The following is a 21,947-nucleotide window of genomic DNA, read 5'->3' as shown; positions in this document are numbered from 1 at the left end:
GGCATTCGGGAAACAGGTTTAGCAGTAATGATAATGATAATGGTCAGGCTTCGGACTGGTACTCTGGACACTGAATTGCATCTGGATGTGGCTATATTGTTGTTAATAATGTTTTTAAATGGATATTTTACAATTTAATGTTTTAACAATGTTTAATTTGTGTTATATTGTTTTTGTTTGTACGTGCTGGCATCTAATTGCTGCCAGTTGTAAGCCACCCTGAGTCTTCCCCCCAGGGATTAAGAAGGACAGGATACAAATGTTTGAAATAAATACATCACTAAATAACTAAATAAATAAATAGGATATCAATGATTAATCATCCTATTATTACACATTTTCGCTAAGAGCAACCAGTTGAACACTTCCCGGGTTCAAAAAGGATATCATCAACATCTTAAGACCAGCAGCTTTACAGTAACACTCAGACGATTTTTTTTTAAAAAAAAAAATCTACATGCCTTAGACTAAGAAATATGACATATAGGAAGTTAGTCAGAAACAATGTAAGCATTTAGTGCCACAGCATAAGGAAGATGATATGCAGGATGTTAGTCACAAACAAGGTAAGCTTTTGTACCAACACCCTCAAACAAGGTCTAATTGTGTACTCAAGAGGTCAGACAATCTGTATTCATGGTGGTTCAATGAAACATCCGCTTTATAAAAAAATATGCTACCAGGCTTCTCAATCTCATTCCAAATCTACCTCTCTGATGCAATCAGGACCTAGTTTGTAAAATCAGACAGGTAGACCTCTGGCATAGGAACTGTCTGGGCAACTTGACTGCCCATGGAGAGGCTGCTTACTGAATTTAGGCCTCTGCCTATTCCTGGATAGTCTCTCCCTACTTCTGCATGAGAGCGAACGGAATAGTAGAGTTGGAAGAGACCACAATAGCCATCCACTCCAACTCCATGAATACACAGACACAGAGAAGAACATTTCTATTATCCATTTACTTAGTTTAAATTCCCATTGTACATTCTGGTAGTTCATCTTACACTCAGTACCACAGAACCTCTGCCTTGGATCTTTTCTTATAATATACACCATTTGAAGTCATTTAAAGAATCTGAGAAGAGTTCCTGTGACCCAGCTTGCTTCCCCTGGTCCTGACACATAGGTTAATATGGACATTTTCTAGAAAGTGATTGGGAAAATCCATGTCAGGAAAATAAATTTGTCGAGAAGCAGCAATCAAAAGTAATACTGAGGTTTTGAGTAGAAACAAATCTGGGCAAATCATCAGCCAATGGTCTCATTATAAAGAATAAGGAATCTGTCTCAACATAAAATAGAATTCAATGAACTCATTTCCAAATGATTCACTATTAGGTCATAAATGTAACTTTCTAAATGTCAGGGATTCTCACCAGTTAGTAATTTATGTGAAGACAGACTAGGCAAAAAGAAAAATGTGCAATCCTTAGGCAAGACAATATAATCTCATGCTCTGTACTCGCTGAGAATCTAAGTTGAAAATGTAAATGTTAAGATACTACGTAACCCATCAACATCCCAACTGCAAATGAAATCAAATTTGATTAATTAAGGAACACCAGGTTCCAAAGAAGCAGCAGGCAAGAAGAAATCCAAAGGACGGACATGGGAAAATACTGTGAGTACACATTAGTGAAACAAGACTTATTTTCCAGATTTCAGCCAATAAACTACTAGTTGGGTTGTTGTAGGTTTTCCGGGCTATATGGCCATGTTCTAGAGGCATTTTCTCCTGACGTTTCGCCTGCATCTATGGCAAGCATCCTCAGAGGTAGTGAGGTGTGTTAGAAGTAGAAAAATGGTAAACAATCAGGCACATCAAATCGCCTCTCAAAGAAAGATTCCCCCTGGCACTTCCAAGCCATTAAATGCTAATCAAGGTGGTCAGTTGAAACATTCTCACCTAGCTCCAGCAGACAAAAGTCCTTTGTCCCATCCTGGTCTTTCCACAGATATATAAACCCATTTTCCTACTTCCAACAGACCTCACTACCTCTGAGGATGCTTGCCATAGATGCAGGCGAAACGTCAGGAGAAAATGCCTCTAGAACATGGTCATATAGCCCAGAAAACCTACAACAACCCAGTGATTCCGGCCATGAAAGCCTTCGACAAAACTACTAGTTATTGTATATAATGAGCATGGTTTGTTTATGGTTTTCATTCTACCATACCAAAGTAGTATTTTTCATCAATTACATTATTATTCTTCATGTTGGAAATATTTATCTGTTTAAAATATGTCCAGATGTCATGAAATCTGAGTAGCAATTATTTCGTACTTGTTTCTAGCTCTGCAGTTTTTAGCATGCTTTCCACAAGTACCTCTACAACAATGGACCAAAAATGCCTTGGTTGTTTTCTTTTTCTAAATCAACTGTTATCTGAATTTTAACGATGTTGGATCAGATGCTGTTACTTAATACGTGGCCTATGAGTTGCTCATTTTTCTCTTAACAAGCTAAGAGGATAAAGCACTTGCCCTGTTTTAGTATAAAGGAAAAGCCATCTCCAGTACCTTGGGAGGAGCCTCATCTGATCCTCCAGAATCCCAGGAGACCGTGACCTGCCGCCTTGATTCCATTCTCATTCGTTCCTCCTGCTGCAGCTTCTCTTCCTCCAGTATTGTACTAAAGGGGAGATAAATGTTGCACTGAAGATAAATGACATTCTGGCTCGGAGCGGAATAGATGTCGTCCTTAAGTCTCCTCCAAGCACATTCCCCAAACCAATGGTTCCAGACTGCAGACTAGTAAGGAATTTGCTAGACAAATATGTCTTCTTTTTAGACAGCAATAGAATCGGTTAGGCTTTATAAGGCTAATATTGGGGAGGGGAAGTGGGGGCGGGGGGAACATGCTTTTGCAAAATTAGCAACTGGGTACTGAAACATAAGACTCTTAAAACACCAAGACATATGGCAGGGAGAGATATATTTAGAAACTTACGGGTGATCCCCCAGAAGAACGTCTTATATATATACATATTATATATATTCACTCACATTCCTTTTGATCTAATGGCACCAGCGCAATTATACTGAGGCAATTAATCAAGTACATACTTGCTTGAAAACACTCATACTCAACATAGAAAATAAGACTGCTGCATTTCAGAAAAATAAAAAAATAAGCTTTAGACTCTTTTATGAATGAGAGATAGACAGAAATGGCAAGTGAACGATCATAACAGATTTTTGAAAACTGAATCCGAGATATTGTAGCTCACGTTTATCTCTTTAGACAAATTCAACACAACTATGTTATTTGCTTGATTTATACAAGGAAATAGCAAAAAAAATTATTCACTAAAGAAGCAGTTTTAACCATTATTCCTTAAATACTTACCACCTCTCTTTGACCCTTGGTGATTATTTGGAGGCTAGTTGCCACCTCATCCCTCATCCCCTCTGCATATTACCAAGCTTGGATATTAGCCATCTTGAACAGATTTGGGATACTGCTTTCTAAATTTACTAATTCTAGGCGTTTAACTGGAAGAGCAACTACAGCAGTTAAAGAATCCTATTTTGCATGTATCCTTAGGAGTTCAAAGCGGATCTGATTATTTCCACACTGGACTCTCTAGAGCCACAAGCTAATCAATTGGGCACAGGAGCAAGCCCTGAACTTTGGATGCCAGTCAGAAGTTTCTCAAAGGCTGCTCAGAATGTGCATCCTCCTTTTTTTCCCTTTTACTTGAGCTCTTCCACTTAACCGCCTGGAATAAGTAATGAAAGCTCTGAGATCCATTGCTTTGGACCATTATTCATTTTGAAAAGGAAATTCCTCCTTGATTGGCTATTAGACTCTGTTTCCTTGCTCTGCCAAATGTCAAACCAAGCCACAGCTTGTACAGAGGTGGAGGAGGCAGAATCCCAGATAGCAATTCATTTCATCTGGTTGCTGAAAATATGGGAATTTTGAGCTTGCTGCCCTGTAATGAGTACATCCCTCAGTAGGCTTCAAGCTAACACACACTCGACTGCTACAAGGTCAGAGCAACATTATTGTTGCATGCCTTCATGTTGTTTCTGGTTCATGGCGAACCTATGTGACTTGCCAAAGGTCACCAAATGGGCTTCATTGCTGATCAGGGCTTTTGAACCATAGCCGTCAAAATAACAGGCCAATGCTCAGGTCACTAAAGCAACACATTATTCTTATGTGTTTATCCCTGAAGCAAGACAATAGGGGGAGTGGAGTTGGACACACTCAAACATTAAGAAATGAGCTGAATATGTTTGCACATATTTTTGACACCGTCAAACACGTTAGGCATACTTTCAAACCAATTATCAGATTAGGAAAAACAGGATACATTACAAGCAGCAATCCCTCTTTAGCACAGTATACAGCCATTGGGAAAAAATCACAACTTAACTAGCTTAATCATCTGCACCAGAATTTTAAAACTCATCACTGAGCAAAGTCTCAATATTTTCTGGTCACACAAGAGTTCTGCGCCACTCAAGTACTTCAATGGCCTAGCTGCCCACTGCCGGCCATACCAACACCTATTGGATTGGTGCTTTTACGCTGTTGTATTGTACTTACATTTTATTGTGCTTATATATTAACTGTACTGTTTCATTGTACTTATATTTTAACTGTTTAAATCAGTGGTTTCAACCTGGGGTCCCCAGATGTTTTTGGCCTACAACTCCCAGAAATCCCAGCCAGTTTACCAGCTGTTAGGATTTCTGGGAGTTAAAGGCCAAAAACATCTGGGGACCTCAGGTTGAGAACCACTGGTTTAAATTGATATGTTATATTTATTGTTATATATGTAATGTGGCTTTGAATTTGCCATGGTCTGTAAGCCACCCTGAGTCTCCCTAGGGGTGAGAAGAGCGGGGTATAAATATAGTAGTAGTAGTAGTAGTTGTTGTTGTTCATTCGTTCAGTCGTCTCCGACTCTTCGTGACCTCATGGACCAGCCCACGCCAGAGCTCCTTGTCGGCCGTCACCACCCCCAGCTCCTTCAAGGTCAGTCCAGTCATTTCAAGGATGCCATCCATCCATCTTGCCCTTGGTCGGCCCCTCTTCCTTTTGCCTTCCACTTTCCCCAGCATAATTGTCTTCTCTAGGCTTTGCTGTCTCCTCATGATGTGGCCAAAGTACTTCAACTTTGTCTCTAGTATCCTTCCCTCCAATGAGCAGTCGGGCTTTATTTCCTGGAGGATGGACCAGTTGGGTCTTCTCGCAGTCCAAGGCACTCTCAGAACTTTCCTCCAACACCACAGTTCAAAAGCATCTCTCTTCCTTCGCTCAGCCTTCCCTAAGGTCCAGCTCTCACATCCGTAGGTTACTACAGGGAATACCATGGCTTTGACTAGGCGGATCTTTGTTGCCAGTCTGATGTCTCTACTCTTTACTATTTTATCGAGACTGGACATTGCTCTCCTCCCAAGAAGTAAGCGTCTTCTGATTTCCTGGCCACAGTCTGCATCTGCAGTAATCTTTGCGCCTAGAAATCCAAAGTCTGTCACGGCCTCCACATTTTCTCTCTCTATTTTCCAGTTGTCAGTCATTCTTGTTGCCATAATCTTGGTTTTTTTTATGTTTAGCTGCAACCCAGCTTTTGCGCTTTCTTCTTTCACCTTGATTAGAAGGCTCCTCAGCTCCTAGTAGTAGTAGTATTAGTAGTAGTAGTAGTAGAATAGTAATAGTAATGATAATAATAATAATAATAATAATAATAATAATAATAATCAAGGCAATGTGCACCAAACCCTTCCAGGATTTTCTCTTGGTCATGGGAGTTCTGTGTGCCAAGTTTAGTTCAATTCCATTGTTGGTGGAGTTCAGAATGCTTTTTGATTGTAGGTGAACTATAAATCCCAGCAACTACAACTCCTAATTGACAAATCAATCCCTCTCAACCCCACCAATATTCAGATTTGGGCTGTTTCAGGAATTTGTGCCAAATTTGGTCCAGTAAATGAAAATACATCCTGCGTATCAGATATTTACATTTCGATTCATAATAGAAGCAAAATTACTGTTATGAAGTAGCAATAAAAATAATTTTATGTTTGGGGGTCACCACAACATGAGGAACTGTATTAAGGAGTTGCGGCATTAAAAAGGTTGAGAACCACGGGTTTAGAGGGCGTGCATATCATGTTTACAGATGACACCAAATTAGGAGGGATAGCTAATTCTCAAGAGAGCATGATCAGAATTCAAAATGACTTTAACAGATTAGAGAGCTGGGCCAAAACTAACAAAATGAATTTCAACAAGGACAAATGTGAGATACTTCACTTAGGCAGAAAAAATGAAGTGCAAAGATACAAAATGAGTGATGCCTGGCTCGACAACAATCCATGTGAGAAAGATCTTGGAGTCTTCGTGGACACATTGAACATGAGCCAACAGTATGATGCAATAGCTTAAAAAGCCAATGGGATTTTGGGCTGCATCAAAAGGAGTATACTGTCTAGATCAAGGGAAGTCACTGTGCCTTTATATTCTGCTTTGGTTAGACCTGACATGGAATACTGTGCCCAATTCTGGGCACCACAGTTCAAAAGAGATATTGACAACCTGGAAGTTGTCCAGAGGAGGGCAACTAAAATGACCAAAGGTCTAGACTATGCTCTACGAGGAGCATCTTAAATACTGGGTATGTTTTGCCTTCAGAAGAGAAGATTGAGAGGAGACATGATAGCCACATATTAATATGTGAAAGGTGTCATAAGGAAGAGGGAGCAGACTTGTTTTCTGCTGCCCTTGAAACTAGGACTAGAAGCAATGGGTTCAAATTACAGGAAAGGAGATTCCACCTGAACATGAGGAAGAAATATGTGAGAGGAGGTCACAGGGAGGAGGGAGCAAGCTTGTTTTCTGCTTCCCTGGGGACTAGGACGCAGAACAATGGCTTCAATTTACAAGAAAGGAGATTCCATCTGAACATGAGGAAGAACTTCCTGATTGTGAGAGCTGTTCAACAGTGGAACTCTCTGCCCCGGAGTGTGGTGGAGGCTCCTTCTTTGGAAGCTTTTAAACTGAGGCTGGATGGCCATCTGTCAAGGGTGATTTGAATGCAATATTCCTGCTTCTTGGCAGAGGGTTGGACTGGATGGCCCATGAGGTCTCTTCCAACTCTTTAATTCCATGATTCTAAGAACTTCTTAATTGTGAGAGCTGTTCAGCAGTGGAACTCTCTGCCTGGGAGTCTGATAAAAGCTTCTTCCTTGGAAACTTATATATAGAGGAAGATTGCCATTTGTCAGAGATACTTTGTGCTTTTCCTGCATGGCAGGTGAATGGACTAGATAGCCCATGTGGTCTCTTCCAACTCTATTATTCTATGATTATTCTATAATTCATTATAGGGTGCAAAAATGATAGGAAGCATTTTTTCCCCAGGATGTTAAATTGGTTGGGACAAAAGAGTACTACAATGGGAAAAAGCAATACATGTGCCAAAACTTTTTTTGGTCTTTTTGTTGTTGCAAATTACTGAAATGGGAGACTTGAGCCAAATCTATAAGCTACATACAACAGCAAACCCCCCCAAAATTGTTCAAACTGTGCAAAGCAGTTGTTTTTCAAGATTACTGTTCTGTTTAAAGGATGAGACAGAACCTGGGGAGGGGCAGAGGAAGTATGGGCTGTGTTGTGTCTAAAAAGCCACAAATAGTGGGGAGAGAAGAAAGGCATGGCCACGACAGAGTCCCAAGAACGCCTACTTGTTGCCAGCTAAAAGGGAATCCTGCATTCTTAGCCACATGCCTGGCCATTTATCTCTGCACATCGCCATGATGTCGCTGACATTTGCCTTGGAAAAATTAAGTCTAAACAGATGCAGCAAGAATTCATGTTATTTTTCACTTTCAAGTTTAGGTTTTTCCTATTTCTTTAAGAGAAGCTGTGCATTTCTGGTACATGTCTTTTAAAGGTGCTAACACGCACTCTGCCCTTCTTCTTCCAAAACAAGATTTGGGAATAATGGGGTTTTGAAACTATTCTCTAATAGGAGAGAAGCTGTAAAAAGCAGCCTTACTTTCAAGACAGGCTTCCCAACGTTTGAGAACTAGATCATAAGCCTAAGGTTGTCATTAAGCCAAGAAGCTTGACAGGAGAACAAAAAATTAATTCTCAAAAACTACTCCAAAGTAGACCTTAGCTTCAACTGTAATCCATGCTTCTTTGCCGTAGGGGTCTTTTCTAAAATGGTGCTGTGCAGTAAGTTTTTAATCATGTCTAGAGGTTACCTGTACTTTTCAGCTGTAAGCGAAAAGTATTTTGCACATGTTCAAGAACGCTTTGTGGCTTTGAACAAGCTTTTCAAATCCCTGTACTGTAATCCTGATTAGCTGAAATGTAGACTTTTCTATGAATCCATAAAGAAAGAGTGTGTGATATGGAATGATTGAACACATGGAGGAAGCTGAGGATATGCATTATATGCATTGCTTCTACACTGGCATACAGATTATTATTATTATTATTATTATTACAAGGAGATGGAGGGCCTGATTCTGGCAACCCAAGAACAAGTCATTAAAACCAATGCCATCAAAGCCAGAATTGAAAAGTCGATGACAGATTTCAAGTGTAGACTCTGGAAAGGAAGCAGATGTTAACAATAGATCACATCCTCAGCTGCTGCAAGAAGATCGCACAGACAGACTACAAGCAGAGGCATAACACTGTTGTTCAGATGATTCATTGGAACCTGTGCCACAAATATCATCTGCCTGCAACAAAGACCTGGAGGGATCACAAGCCTGAAAAAGTTACAGAGAATGAACACGTCAAATTAACTCTGGGACTTCTGAATACAGACAGACTGAGTTCTGGAGCACAAGACTCCTGACCTCACGATCATGTTAAAAAAGAAAGGATGGATTGTCGATGTCGCCATCCCAGGTGACAGCCGGGTTGAAGAGAAACAACTGGAAAAGCTGACACGATATGAGGATTAAAAGATCCAACTGCAAAGACTCTGGCACAAGCCAGTAAAGATGGTCCCACTGGTGATTGGCACACTGGGTGCAGTGCCTAAAGACCTTGGCCTGCACTTAAACACAATTGGCGCTGATAAAATTCTGCCAGCTGCAGAAGGCCACCTTACTGGGATCTGCACGCATTATTCACCAATACATCACACAGTCCTAGACACTTGGGAAGTGTCCAACGTGTGATCCAATACAACAGCCAGCAGAGTGATCTTGTCTGCTGTGGACTCATCTTATTGTGTTTCTAATAATAATAATAATAATAATAATAATAATAATAATAATAATAATAATAACTTTATCTGTATTCCGCCCTATCTCCCTGAGGGGACTCAGGGCGGATTCTAACAAAAAATGGCAAACATTCAATGCCATAGTACATTCATAAATACAAGTACAAATAACGAAGCAACTAGATCTGGAATGAAAATGAAGTGCCTATCTTGTGCTGTTCCATACAATTAAGAACTCTGATTTATCATGATTGCCTTTCTCTTGTAGACCTCACTTGAACAAGATAGGACTGTGGCATGCATCCCCAGGTCCCTCCATGTCGTCAGCAAAAGACTTTTTGAAGAATGCCTAAAGAGGGCTTGTGAGAAGCTTGAATCTGCTCAAAGCAAAGGATTAAAAATAACACATAAAACTGTCTTTGTTTGGCTGCTGGGAGGGTCAGTCCATAGATGGGAACAGTACAATGTCTTGAGATATTTTTGACTAAACTTTATACAGCTGCTTTAAGGCACTCCTCATATTTTAATGCTCAAATTCACAGAAGGTCACAGAAGTCAGATTGAGCCATATTTTCCCAAACGGAACATTATTTGTAGTGGAGTTAAGTCGCTCTGTCAGTAAATTAGTCAAGGGCATGTTTTGTCATGCAGCTTGCCTCTTGCCAGATCTTAAAGCTGCTCGGAGGCATAAAATGCATTTCCCTAGAAAAGGGTAGATATCTGATTTGTAGTAGCCATCTCAATGAATTTTTAAGCACAATACCATTATTCCAGCTAACCTCATTTTTCTCTCCCAATGCATTATCTGGTCCTAAATGGAATCATATTTCAGTTCTCTTTCAAATCTCCCCATAGTTTTTCAGATTGGTGTGGTAGGGTAGGGTAAAATAGCAGATTTGGAGATGCGTAAACTCTTTCAAATTAATCTAGATTACATCTGAAACATAAATTTATTGGCAAAATATTCATCATAATCCATATTTTATCTTCTATTAAGTGATATTCATAGTTTCCTTTTTTATTTAAGGATGAAAAAGTTAATTACAATTCTTCCATATGTAATGATGGCAAAAGGACAACAAAATACGAAGGACGCTTCACACTTCAAAGTTATAGCACTATGATTCCACTTTAGAATCCTATGGAATCCTGGAATTTGAAATTTTCTGAGGTATTGAACACTTCAGTCACAGTGCTCCAGGGCCTCAACCAGACTACTAAACTCAGGAATTCACAGGATGTAATTATGACAATTAATGTAGACTCATACTAGGCTAATTGTGCAGTGTGAAAGAGTCTTAAGTAATACGCTACTGTGTATACTAATGTATAAGTCAACCTTGTGTATAAATCAAGGACAGATCTGGGGGTCAAAATTATCAATTTTTATATAACCCAAGTATGTGAAGGAGCTGGGGGTGGTGACGGCCGACAGGGAGCTCTGGCGTGGGCTGGTTCATGAGGTCACGAAGAGTCGGAGACGACTGAACGAATGAACAACAACATGTTGAGGGGAAAACACCAGCATCAACTCAAAGGCCCAGCCACCATTTTCCTGTCCAGGCATTCAAAGAGGATTTCCACCATTCAGAGAACAGGATGATTCCTTTAAAAACTAAGGAGTAGAATAAACTTTTATAGAAAAAAAGAAATCATTCTCTTCTCTGAACAGAGTTACATTACCCTATAGTTAAGTTGATGCATGGGGGGGGGGGGTGCATGAGTATATACTAGGCATGGGAAAACTTTTTTCGCGTTGGGGCCGCATTGTGGGCCTGACAGAGGGCTGGGCCAGGAGGGAGGGCGGCCGGGCACACGCTGCGAGGGACAGCCCCAGGAGGGAGAGGGCCTATGAGACAGTAGGGACAGGAAGGGTTGTCCTCAGGTTGTCCTCCTGGCTTAAGGGTGGGGCTGCTCACCCCATCCTTATGCCGGGAGGAAAACGAGACATGTGGCGACTGCCCCAGTCCTCCTCCCAATCCTCCTCCCCTGATCTTCGGGTTGTCCTTTCGGCATTATGCTGGGAGAATGGTGAGACTGCCGATGGCCGAAAGTGCTCTGGAGGGCTCTTAGCCTCATGTAAGCCGCGCCGAGTCCCATGGGGATAGGGTAGCAGAGTACAAATAAAGTATTATCATTATTTGCCGCTGTGTACCTTCCTCAGGCCGTCCTCTCAGCATAAAGACAGAGCTGCTTGCACCGTCTCTATGCCAGGATGAGAGTGAGACATGCAGTTCCAGAGGGCTCTCAGCTGCTGTGTGCCTTCTTCCCCCATCTTTTCTGCATAAAAATGTGGTGGGCCACTGTGACCTTATGCTGAGAGGACAGAGAAAATGAGGAGGGCCTGAGGTAAGCACCAGGGGTCTGCATCCAGCCCCCGGGTCTTAGTTTGCCCGTGCCTGGTATATACCATATTATTAACTTATCAGTACCAAAGACCTGTCTACATCATAGTAATTTAAAACCTCTTGAACTACCCTCATGATTTATTATATTTTAAAGATTATTTTTTACTTCAATAAAGCTTCTTGTGAGTTGTAAAGCTGGAAAAGCAGAACCTATACATATAATCATAGAATCATAGAGTTGGAAGACCCCTTATGGGCCATCCAGTCCAACCCCCTGCCAAGAAGCAGAAATATTGCATTTAAAGCACCCCTGACAGATGGCCATCCAGCCTCTGTTTAAAAGCTTCCAAAGAAGGAGCCTCCACCACACGCCAGGGTAGAGAGTTCCACTGCTGAACAGCTCTCACAGTCAGGAAGTTCTTCCTCATGTTCAGATGGAATCTCCTTTCTTGTAGTTTGAAGCCATTGTTCCGCGTCCTAGTCTCCAGGGCAGCGGAAAGCAAGCTTGCTCCCTCCGCTCACATATTTATACATGGCTATCATATCTCCTTTCAGCCTTCTCTTCTTCAGGCTGAACATGCCCAGCTCCTTAAGCCGCTCTTCATAGGGCTTGTTCTCCAGACTCTTGATCATTTTAGTCGCCCTCCTCTGGACACATTCCAGCTTGTCAATATCTCTCTTCAATTGTGGTGCCCAGAATTGGACACAGTCAGTATTCCAGGTGTGGTCTAACCAAGGCGGAATAGAGGGGTAGCGTGACTTCCCTAGATCTAGACACTATACTTCTATTGATGCAGGCCAAAATCCCATTGGCTATTTTGCCACCACATCACATTGTTGGCTCATGTTTAACTTGTTGTCCACGAGGACTCCAAGATCTTTTTCACACATACTGCTCTTGAGCCAGGCGTACCCCATTCTTTATCTTTGCATTTTGTTTTTTCTGCCTAAGTGGAGTATCTTGCATTTGTCACTGTTGAACTGCATTCTGTTAGTTTTGGCCCATCTCTTTAATCTGTCCTCTGGAGTATTGGCTATCCCTCCCAATTTGGTGTCATCTGCAAACTTGATGATCATGTTATGTTGCTTCCATTGGAAGAGGTCATTGTGTGTACAAAACATCAAAGGCTTTCCCCCCACAAAAGTGTCCATGTAGGCAGGGAAGAGCTGAGAAGTTTAAAATGTCTGTTCAAGCTCCTCGCCTTTTCCTGCCCTCCCAAAATCAGAAGCCCAAACATGTTAAGCTCACAGAAGCAGCTCCCTGCCTTAGGAAAAGAATCTTAACCTAGCTGCTCACAAAGCTTTTCTAATTATTTTATCTTATCGTATTCTAATATCATTACATATTTATAATTTTGTTCGTTACCCTTCTGCTCCACTGAGGCACATACACAAATACCTAGATATATAAATACAGCAAGTGATCACTCTTTCATTCAGGAAAGTATTCAAGAAAAGAAAATGCAAAAGAGAAAACTATTTTAAACAACCGAGAAACAATGAGATTTTGCAAGCAAATGGGACTATAAAGTTTGAAATGTGCTGTACTTTCACTGTCAAAAGTTGTATCATCAGAATAGAATTTTCCGCCTTCCCAACTAAAAGGGCTGACTTGGCCTTTAAAAAGTGAAAGTGAGTCCAGCAGACCTTTTCATAGATTAGGAAAGAAATACAAACTCTTTGCAGAGGGAAGAAATCATCAGTGCTTTTTCAAAATATAACAGCAGACATTCCAGAATCTCTTTCAGTCCATCTCTATAATTCTGCATCTATTTGGGTTTTCTGACAACATCCAAGGTTCAGCACCACATTTTCCTATATTTTTAGGTGTATCAAGCAGATATCTGGAGCAAGGCATATTTCATTAAATGTATTATCTTCCTAATGGTAATTAAGAAACAGTATGGATACTAGTTTCCGTAGAACACAGTCTATACTATCTGGTTGGTCTAATTTAAATAAAATGACTGCATTGCCTACAAAAGTTATTAATAGTTATCAACCAGCAGGCATGCAGCCGGGGGGGGGGGGGGGGGCTTTAGGGGCTCCATCACCCCCCCCCCCCCCGAAATTCTCATGGTGGTTCGCAAAAAGGCCTTACTGGTGCATTATTTAAACTGTTATGTTTATTCATATCATGATCTGATCACCATACTCAATATATCCCATATGCATGGGGGTATTGGGGTAACGATACAAAAGGTTTGCTAGGCTAGACCCTCTTTGACTCAGATTCAGCCCCCCCCCCCCCCCGAATGGAAATCCTGGCTACGGGCCTGTCAACCAGTGAAAACAAGCCAGGTGGGCAGTATATAAGGGTTTGAGGATGTGTGCAGAAAAAAGAAATAGGCAATCAAAACAGAATATTTTGTTCAGAAATATGGCAAGAATTCAATGATCCTTACAGATATAGAGCATGCATTGATGAAAATTATGAAGAAAACAGTCATAATCATGTTATTATTGGAATCAGATCTTTCTCAGTCCAAGATGGTTATTATTATAGTCTTAATTTTAGATGGTGATATTCCAAGAGTAATCGTCATTTCATAAAAATCTGGTTTGCATGAGAAAAGCACCACATCTCCAATTCCCATGAAAACAATCCTTCAAAACACTTTTTTCAGTTGATGAAAGTTCAGCACAAACGATCAGATGTGAGCATGCAAGAAGTGGGTACTTACTTGAGCTGAGCTTTAAGTTCTGTAAATCTTGGCCGCCGGCTGGGGTCATATGCCCAACATTTGGTCATAAGGCTGTAGAGAGTGGGAGGGCAGTTGGGAGGCATCGGTAACCGCTCACCATTTTCAATCCGGCCAATCACGTCATTGTTCTTCACACCCTGAAAGGGCTTTATCCCATGCATTAATATTTCCCACATACATACACCTGGGAAGGGTTTTTTAAAAAGAGTAAAATGTTTTAGAAAATGCCAAGAGTGAAACCAAGTATCAGGACTAAACAGTCTGTTAGTAGTTTCCTAAAGGATTTTTATTCAGATAGATACATAGGCAAATAGATGAGTGATTCAATCATTTAGCATTGATAAACTGCTTTGAGCAACTGTACACCAAAGGTCTGTAAGCATGGACTATTGTCAAAATTAAGGGCATTTTTGTCCAAAATTTTTGGTGCGCACCAGGATGGAAAAGATGATTCTAATGGAAGAATCAATTTTGCTTTGGATATGTTGAAATACTGGACCAATGTGAAATACAAGCTTAGAATCATAGAATCAAAGAGTTGGAAGAGACCTCATGGGCCATCCAATCCAACCCCCTGCCAAGAAGCAGGAATATTGCATTCAAATCACCCGACAGATAGCCATCCAGTCTCTGTTTAAAAGCTTCCAAAGAAGGAGCCTCCACCACACTCTGGGGCAGAGAGTTCCACTGCTGAACGGCTCTCACTGTCAGGAAGTTCTTCCTCATGTTCAGATGGAATCTCCTCTCTTGTAGTTTGAAGCCATTGTTCCGCGTCCTAGTCTCTAGGGAAGCAGAAAACAAGCTTGCTCCCTCCTCCCTGTGGCTTCCTCTCACATATTTATACATGGCTATCATGTCTCCTCTCAGCCTTCTCTTCTTCAGGCTAAACATGCCCAGCTCCTTAAGCCGCTCCTCATAGGGCTTGTTCTCCAGACCCTTGATCATTTTAGTCACCCTCCTCTGGACACATTCCAGCTTGTCAATATCTCTCTTGAATTGTGGTGCCCAGCTTCATTTATAAACATACTCACAAGTAGCAAAAAGAGACATATTCAATGCTTTATTTAAAATATAATTTCTCAACAACAGAAATGAATATGTCTCCTATGAACAAGACAAAACAAGTGTGCCCTAAATATTAAAATAGGCCCTTTCATATCATTCAACCAAAGGTTGAGCAGATCAATCTACTAGCTCAATTTTCCGGTTCATCATGATAAGATCATTCCCTAATTCCCCGAGGCTTGTTCTTACTCGTTGATAACTTCTGACAGCATTTTAGTCTGAGATTAAGTTTCGACAAACACAAAAGGTTATTAACAGACAAAGTATTTTCAATTGAAACTATGCTAACACGTGTAATCCTGCAAAATCCCTTGGAGAGCTGTTAAAACAGCTGAGGCTTTATGCCCAAATGTTCTTCTTACACCCCAATTTGAAAAAAGGAATATTACTGGAGAAAGAACGCCTGAACTGCAGCAGAGAGTGGCATTTATGAACACCAAAGGATGAAGACATTGGTCTGCTTATGCAGCAGTTTTTCTTTGCTAGACACCATGGACTAAATCCAACATTAACTTGGCTTCTATTCAGTTGAATCATTATAAGGTCAATTTATAAGACAAACCACGAGGGACTGTCTCCAGGGGCAAACCAAGAATGGGCAACTTGGAAGTCCCTGAAGAGACTCAGAAGTGGAATGGGCAGATCAAAAGACAACCTGGCAAAATGGCATGACCTAAAAGACCAAGCTTTCGGGACAGTGCAATAAAGCAGTGATACCTTACCAAGCCAATTAGATTAGATGCAGATTATCAAGACGGTTTTAAACAGGGTATTTTTAATAGAGACAAATGTTTTTAATGTTGATATTTATATTAATTCTTGTCCCAGCATTGAATGTTTGCCGTATATATGCTGTGCTCCGCCCTGACTCCCCTTCAGGGTGAGAAGGGAGGAATAAAATGGGCGAATAAAATGATCAAGGGTCTGGAGAACAAGCCCAGTGAGGAGCGGCTTAAGGAGCCGGGCATGTTTAGCCTGAAGAAGAGAAGGCTGAGAGGAGATATGATAGCCATGTATAATATGTGAGAGGAAGACACAGGGAGGAGGGAGCAAGCTTGTTTTCTGCTTCCCTGGAGACTAGGACGCGGAACAATGGCTTCAAACTACAAGAGAGGAGATTCCATCTGAACATGAGGAAGAACTTCCTGACTGTGAGAGCCGTTCAGCAGTGGAACTCTCTGCCAAGGAGTGTGGTGGAGGCTCCTTCTTTGGAAGCTTTTAAACAGAGGCTGGATGGCCATCTGTCAGGGGTGATTTGAATGCAATATTCCTGCATCTTGGCAGGGGGTTGGACTGGATGGCCCATGAGGTCTCTTCCAACTCTTTGATTCTATGATTCTATGAATATAAATGTTTTAAATAAATAGGTAAATAAACAGACAACTCCACATAGTTATGCTTGTCCACTATGCGCTGCCTCATGTACAGAGGGAGAATTATTGGACACTACAGACAATGTGGTTGCTGTGGCTCATTTTTGGTCAAAGGATATTTAACCGTTTATACTCCTTTTATTTTTTTCAGTTTTATACTAATTTATGCAATGCTTTTGATACGAAATAAATAAATTAATAAATTATAAGGGATTATTATAGTTTGATCATTATAGCTCTACCTCCTCTACTACGTCACAAGTTAAGTATGACCAAAAAGCAATAGTTCTGATGGCAAAATGTAGATGAGAGGACAAGGCAGGATTAAAATCTGATGTTACTATAATAATATAATAATAAATAATAAAACTTTATTTATACCCTGCTACCATCTCCCCAAGGGACTCGGTGCGGCTTACATGAGGCCGAGCCCGCAATACAAACAATACAAGCAATAACAGGTACAATACAAAGCAATTAAAAAATAAATCACATACACAAATAGCATAAACATTAAACAAGGTACAGTGCACATTTAAAACTATGGCTGGGCCAAATGTAATTCAAGTTTAAAAAATAATGCTAGGCATGGACAAGATGCAGGAGATGGGGCATTGATGGAGAAACACAAGCAGTCCTAAATCAATGTAAAGTACTATCCATAAAATGTCAAACAGGTTTATAAACCAAAACAACAGATACAGCATCTAATAAAATAGCTAAATCAATTACATAATACCATAATACCTAAAAGAAAGGGAGGCAAACTATCACCAAACTGATGAAGTACTTCCGCATTCCCCACATGTTTTGCTGGAGTGTTATTTTTATTATTTTTATTTTGCTTAAAATCAGTCTTAGGTGTCCTACAAAAACCTAGAAAGGGCTACATCAAACAAACCATTCTTACTAGAGAATCATCTGTGTCATGGCAGAGAACCATCTTAAACGGAACACAGAGCAATGCATCCTCATAGGGGCTGCAGGGATCATTTTTACAAGAAGACCCTGATTGAGATCATTAAGATCCAAGCTGCCTAGAGTTTTAAAGGTCAAACATCAGCTCTCTGTATACTACCAGAGGCAAACTGACATGTGCAGCTACTCCAAAATAAGCAAAACACAAAGAACTCCCCATGTAGACAGGCCACTACATTCCAGACAAACAAATGTTTCAAGAAAAGACCCACTTACAAAGTATTACTATGTTCCAGTGTGGAGATAATATATACAGGAGTAGCTAGATCTATTTTGCAGCTGTAAACATAGGCTAGCAGATGAAGCATACGGTGTGACTGATGTCTTTGTGCCACACCCACAGACATGCATGGCATCTCAAAATCCCCGAAACAATTGCAAACTCGCCATCCACTTTCTCAGAGTGATGAGAAATTTGAAAATGCATAATAAGTAATGGCAAAAGACTACAACCCTTTTCACTGGAAAAGTGATAATCACTTACCAAACATCCAGACGTCACTGGCTGAGGTAAAACGTCGGAAGTTGATGGACTCCGGTGCCATCCACTTGATAGGCAATTTTCCTTTGGAAGCTACAGGGTAAAGAAAATGACAATTTGCCACCTGCTTTTCATACACATCTGATTATCTCCAAAAACTGACAAGTAAGAATCTTACTGGACCTATGCGTTTTTTAAAATTTTGTTCCACATTTTAGAAAGGGTGAATAATTGTTACAGAGAGTTTTTGGGGGCAAAATGCCAAAGACAGCGTAAAAAGTGGCTTTTCCCACCATTAATGTTAGAATAACTAACAGCACGGCTGAAAAACCTATACAGCCGTATTTATTTATTTATTTATTTATTTACAGCTTTTATATTCCGCCGAGTGTACACATATATGGCAAACATTCGATGCCAATTTTTGACATACAAGCATATACAGACATACACAGAGGCTATTTAACTTTTTCTGGCCGCCAGGGGCACTGTCGCTTTCATCGTCCATCTGCCATGCTGATGAAGTACTTCCGCATTCCCCGCATGCTTCCCCGCTCGAATGCTTTGCTGGAGTCTTCTTTATGGCCTCATAAATTAGTTAATTTAGCCTCCCCACACTTTAAGATGGTACCTAATTTTCTTACTTGACAGATGCAACTGTATTTCGGTTTGCAAAGGTCGACAACAGGCTACACAATTGGTTGGAAACCCACTCCAACCCGGGCTGGCTTCGAACTCATGACCTTTTGGTCAGAGTGAACTTAATGCAGCTGACACTCAGCCAGCTGCGCCACAATCCCAGTGCTATTGTATTGTACTGGTTAGGTTGCCCTTTGACTGTGCTTCTCTTCTACTCCACTTTCGCACACTGCCCTATTGTAAATGGTTTACAGAAGGTCTTGCTGCCATTTAATCTCTCTGGTAGAAAAATTATTTCAAATTACAAAGTTCATTTTTCAGCAAATTTTGGCCAGGAGTTGGAGATGACTATTTCACATACAGTAAAGATACCAAAAGACACCAGAATGTATTGCTCCAGTTCCTTAACAATGAATAGTGAGAAACCAGGTGAACTATTTTAAGGAAAGAGGATGTTTTCAAAGAGGAAAAGACTGGTAGTAAAATATATTTGGCAGCTATCATCTCCTCCTAGTGACTCTTGCTTCATTAATTAGTTGCAGGGATGGGAAACTATGTAGAGACTAAGACCAATTCCTCCCCAAAGTCCAAATATCTGTTTCTCTTTGCAGTCCTACTCAAAATGTCAGTGTTCCTCAAAGTGGCATCTATCACTCCCTGTCACCATTTTGAGAGGTACTGCAAAGGGAAATGGAAGTATGTGGAGACAGTACAGGATTCTGGCAAACAAATGTGGGGGGCAAAATCAGCACAACGGGCACACGCAGTTATCCTGACTATTTCACAACAGGCTTTGGAAATATCACATTTCTTTACCTTTATAATATGTACTATCTTCCATGTATCGGGACAAACCAAAGTCACCTAATTTCACACAGTCTGTGGAAGACACCAGCACATTTCTAGCAGCAATATCCCTGTCAGAGGACAAAAATATTTATTTCCTTTGAGGGTTTAAAACATCACAAGAACCCTGATGAATCAAGGCTACATTTAACAGCAAAGATTTTAATATGCTTTTTTCAGCTTTTGGAAAAGATGACAAGTACATTAAATAACACAAAATATCATATGTGGCAAACTGTGTTCGACACTCCAGATGCTGTAGATTGCAGATTCCATAAACTCTCACCATTCACCCATTATTGCTAGGACTGCACTAATACATGGAAGATCCATAAGTTGCATACTCTTGCATAACATTAAAATCTGTTTGAATTTATAGCTAAAGCCAAATATGAGGAAAAGCCAAATATGAGTGCCATTCCAACGAGTAGGCACTCTAGTGGGTCATGCAGGGTTCTCTGTGCATAACCAAAACTCTTACAATGAAAAACAATTAAACACCAGGGGAATTTCTATGTAAAATGTTAATTGCCCTTTCAAAACATGGCACTTGTTTAGTGATCTTGCTTCACTGCAAGAGATTAGCTTCTTAAGCATATCTATGACAAATAGTCTATTTCCTATGGAGTCTTGGAGACAAAGCACAAATATTTTACATTCCCACTAAAAAAAGATTTCCTCATAGCAAGAGCAGACATTTGTTAAAGCACATGAACTTTCAGCTTTCAATTGCTCATATGCCTATCAGCTATATGAATGAGAGCTTCCCTATCAACCCTGAGCGAGTATTCAACAGTTTGTACCAAAAACAGCAATGCAAGGAATGTTTCTAAAATAATAACTATTTTAAAAATGTCTGAAGGGGGCCAGCTTCCAAGTCACAAATCAGGAACACACCCATTTACATTTCACCTCCTATGAACTCATAGGCAAGTTCATTAAGCAAGCATTTCAGCCTCAGATACAACAAAACGTATAGATATTAGTAGCCATCCCCTGCCACGCGTTGCTGTGGCCCAGTCTGTGTATATGTGTTTTGTGTGTGTCTATTTTTGTGTATATGTGTATATATGTGTGTTTGCATATGTGTGTGTGGTTTTGTGAATGCATTGTAATGCATTTTTTTATTTTTTGGCTTTTAAGTCTCTTCTGTGTTTTTATGAGTGATGGTCACTCATTGGCCTGATAGGTGTATTGTGTCCAAATTTGGTGTCATTTCGCCCAGTGGTTTTTGAGTTATGTTAATCCTACAAACTAACATTACATTTTTATTTATATCTAGCTGTCCCCTGCCATGTGTTGCTGTGGCCCAGTTTGTGTTTTGTATGTATATATTTGTGTATATGTGTGTTTGTGTATATATATGTGTGGTTTTGTGCATGCATTGTAATGTATTTTTTTGTTTTTTGGCTTTTTAAGTCTCTTCTGGTGTGTTTTTTTCTGTGTTTTTATGAGTGATGGTCACTCATTGGCCTGATAGGTGTCTTGTGTCCAAATTTGGTGCCATTTCGCCCAATAGTTTTTGAGTTATGTTAATCCCAGAAACGAACATTACATTTTTATTTATATAGCTAAGGTAATATATGTATTCCACCTAAATTTTAGGCAGAACCTCCTGATAGCCCCCCGGCTGTGGAACACTCTCCCGGCACACATTAGACAGGCGCCCTCCCTCATGTCCTTTCGAAAAAGCCTTAAGACCTGGCTGTTCGAGAGGGCATTTAATTAAGTGCTAAGCAACAAACAATACGGTAATGAGAACTGGAATGTTACAAGGAAGATGAGACTGGCTGTGATTCCACTAAGAGACGAAGCGGATTTTTGTGTAGTCTGTATTTGTTGTATAGTTATATGTTGTTGATACTGGCCTTTTGTAACTGTCTTTTATGTGTACTGTACACCGCCATGAGTCGCCCGTAAGGACTGAGAATGGCGGTTAATAAGTGCATCAAATAAATAAATAATAAATAAATAGCAAGAGCTGTTCGATAGTGGAATATGCTGCCTCAAAGTACAATGGAGTCTTGGATTATTTTTAAACAGAGACTGGGTGGCCATCTGTCAGGAATGCTTTGATTGTGTATTCCTGCATTTTAGAATGTCTTTTCCAACTACAATTCTATGAACATTGAAAAAACGATGTGCAAATTCCACCTTTTACAATGTATATTTAATGCAACCTTATCTTCATTCTCAGGATTGCTTGTTTCTATCCACTGAATCACAATTTATTGACAGCAAAACCATAAAGAGTAAGCTTAACGTTCCTATTACTCTTTATGTAAGAAAATCTCTGTCTTAAGT

General features: G+C 40.3%; 1 protein-coding gene across 17 annotated transcripts in view; it reads right to left on the bottom strand.

Moving 5' to 3' along the window:
* PTK2 (protein tyrosine kinase 2) overlaps positions 1–21,947 on the bottom strand; it is a 261,253-nt gene that overhangs the window by 44,242 nt on the left and 195,064 nt on the right. For all 17 annotated transcript variants that reach the window (XM_060775934.2, XM_067467264.1, XM_067467263.1 and 14 more), the window contains 4 exons: positions 19,614–19,714; positions 18,162–18,251; positions 14,241–14,445; positions 2,523–2,634 (listed from right to left, as the gene is read on the bottom strand). In XM_060775934.2, coding sequence (XP_060631917.2) covers positions 2,523–2,634; positions 14,241–14,445; positions 18,162–18,251; positions 19,614–19,714 — 508 coding nt within the window. The remainder of the gene's footprint in view (positions 1–2,522; positions 2,635–14,240; positions 14,446–18,161; positions 18,252–19,613; positions 19,715–21,947) is intronic.

This window comes from Anolis sagrei, chromosome 4 (assembly GCF_037176765.1).
Source record: "Anolis sagrei isolate rAnoSag1 chromosome 4, rAnoSag1.mat, whole genome shotgun sequence".
NCBI lineage: Eukaryota > Metazoa > Chordata > Lepidosauria > Squamata > Dactyloidae > Anolis > Anolis sagrei.
The sequence above is the reverse complement of the archived record's forward strand: the minus strand, read 5'-3'. Positions and strand labels throughout refer to the sequence as shown.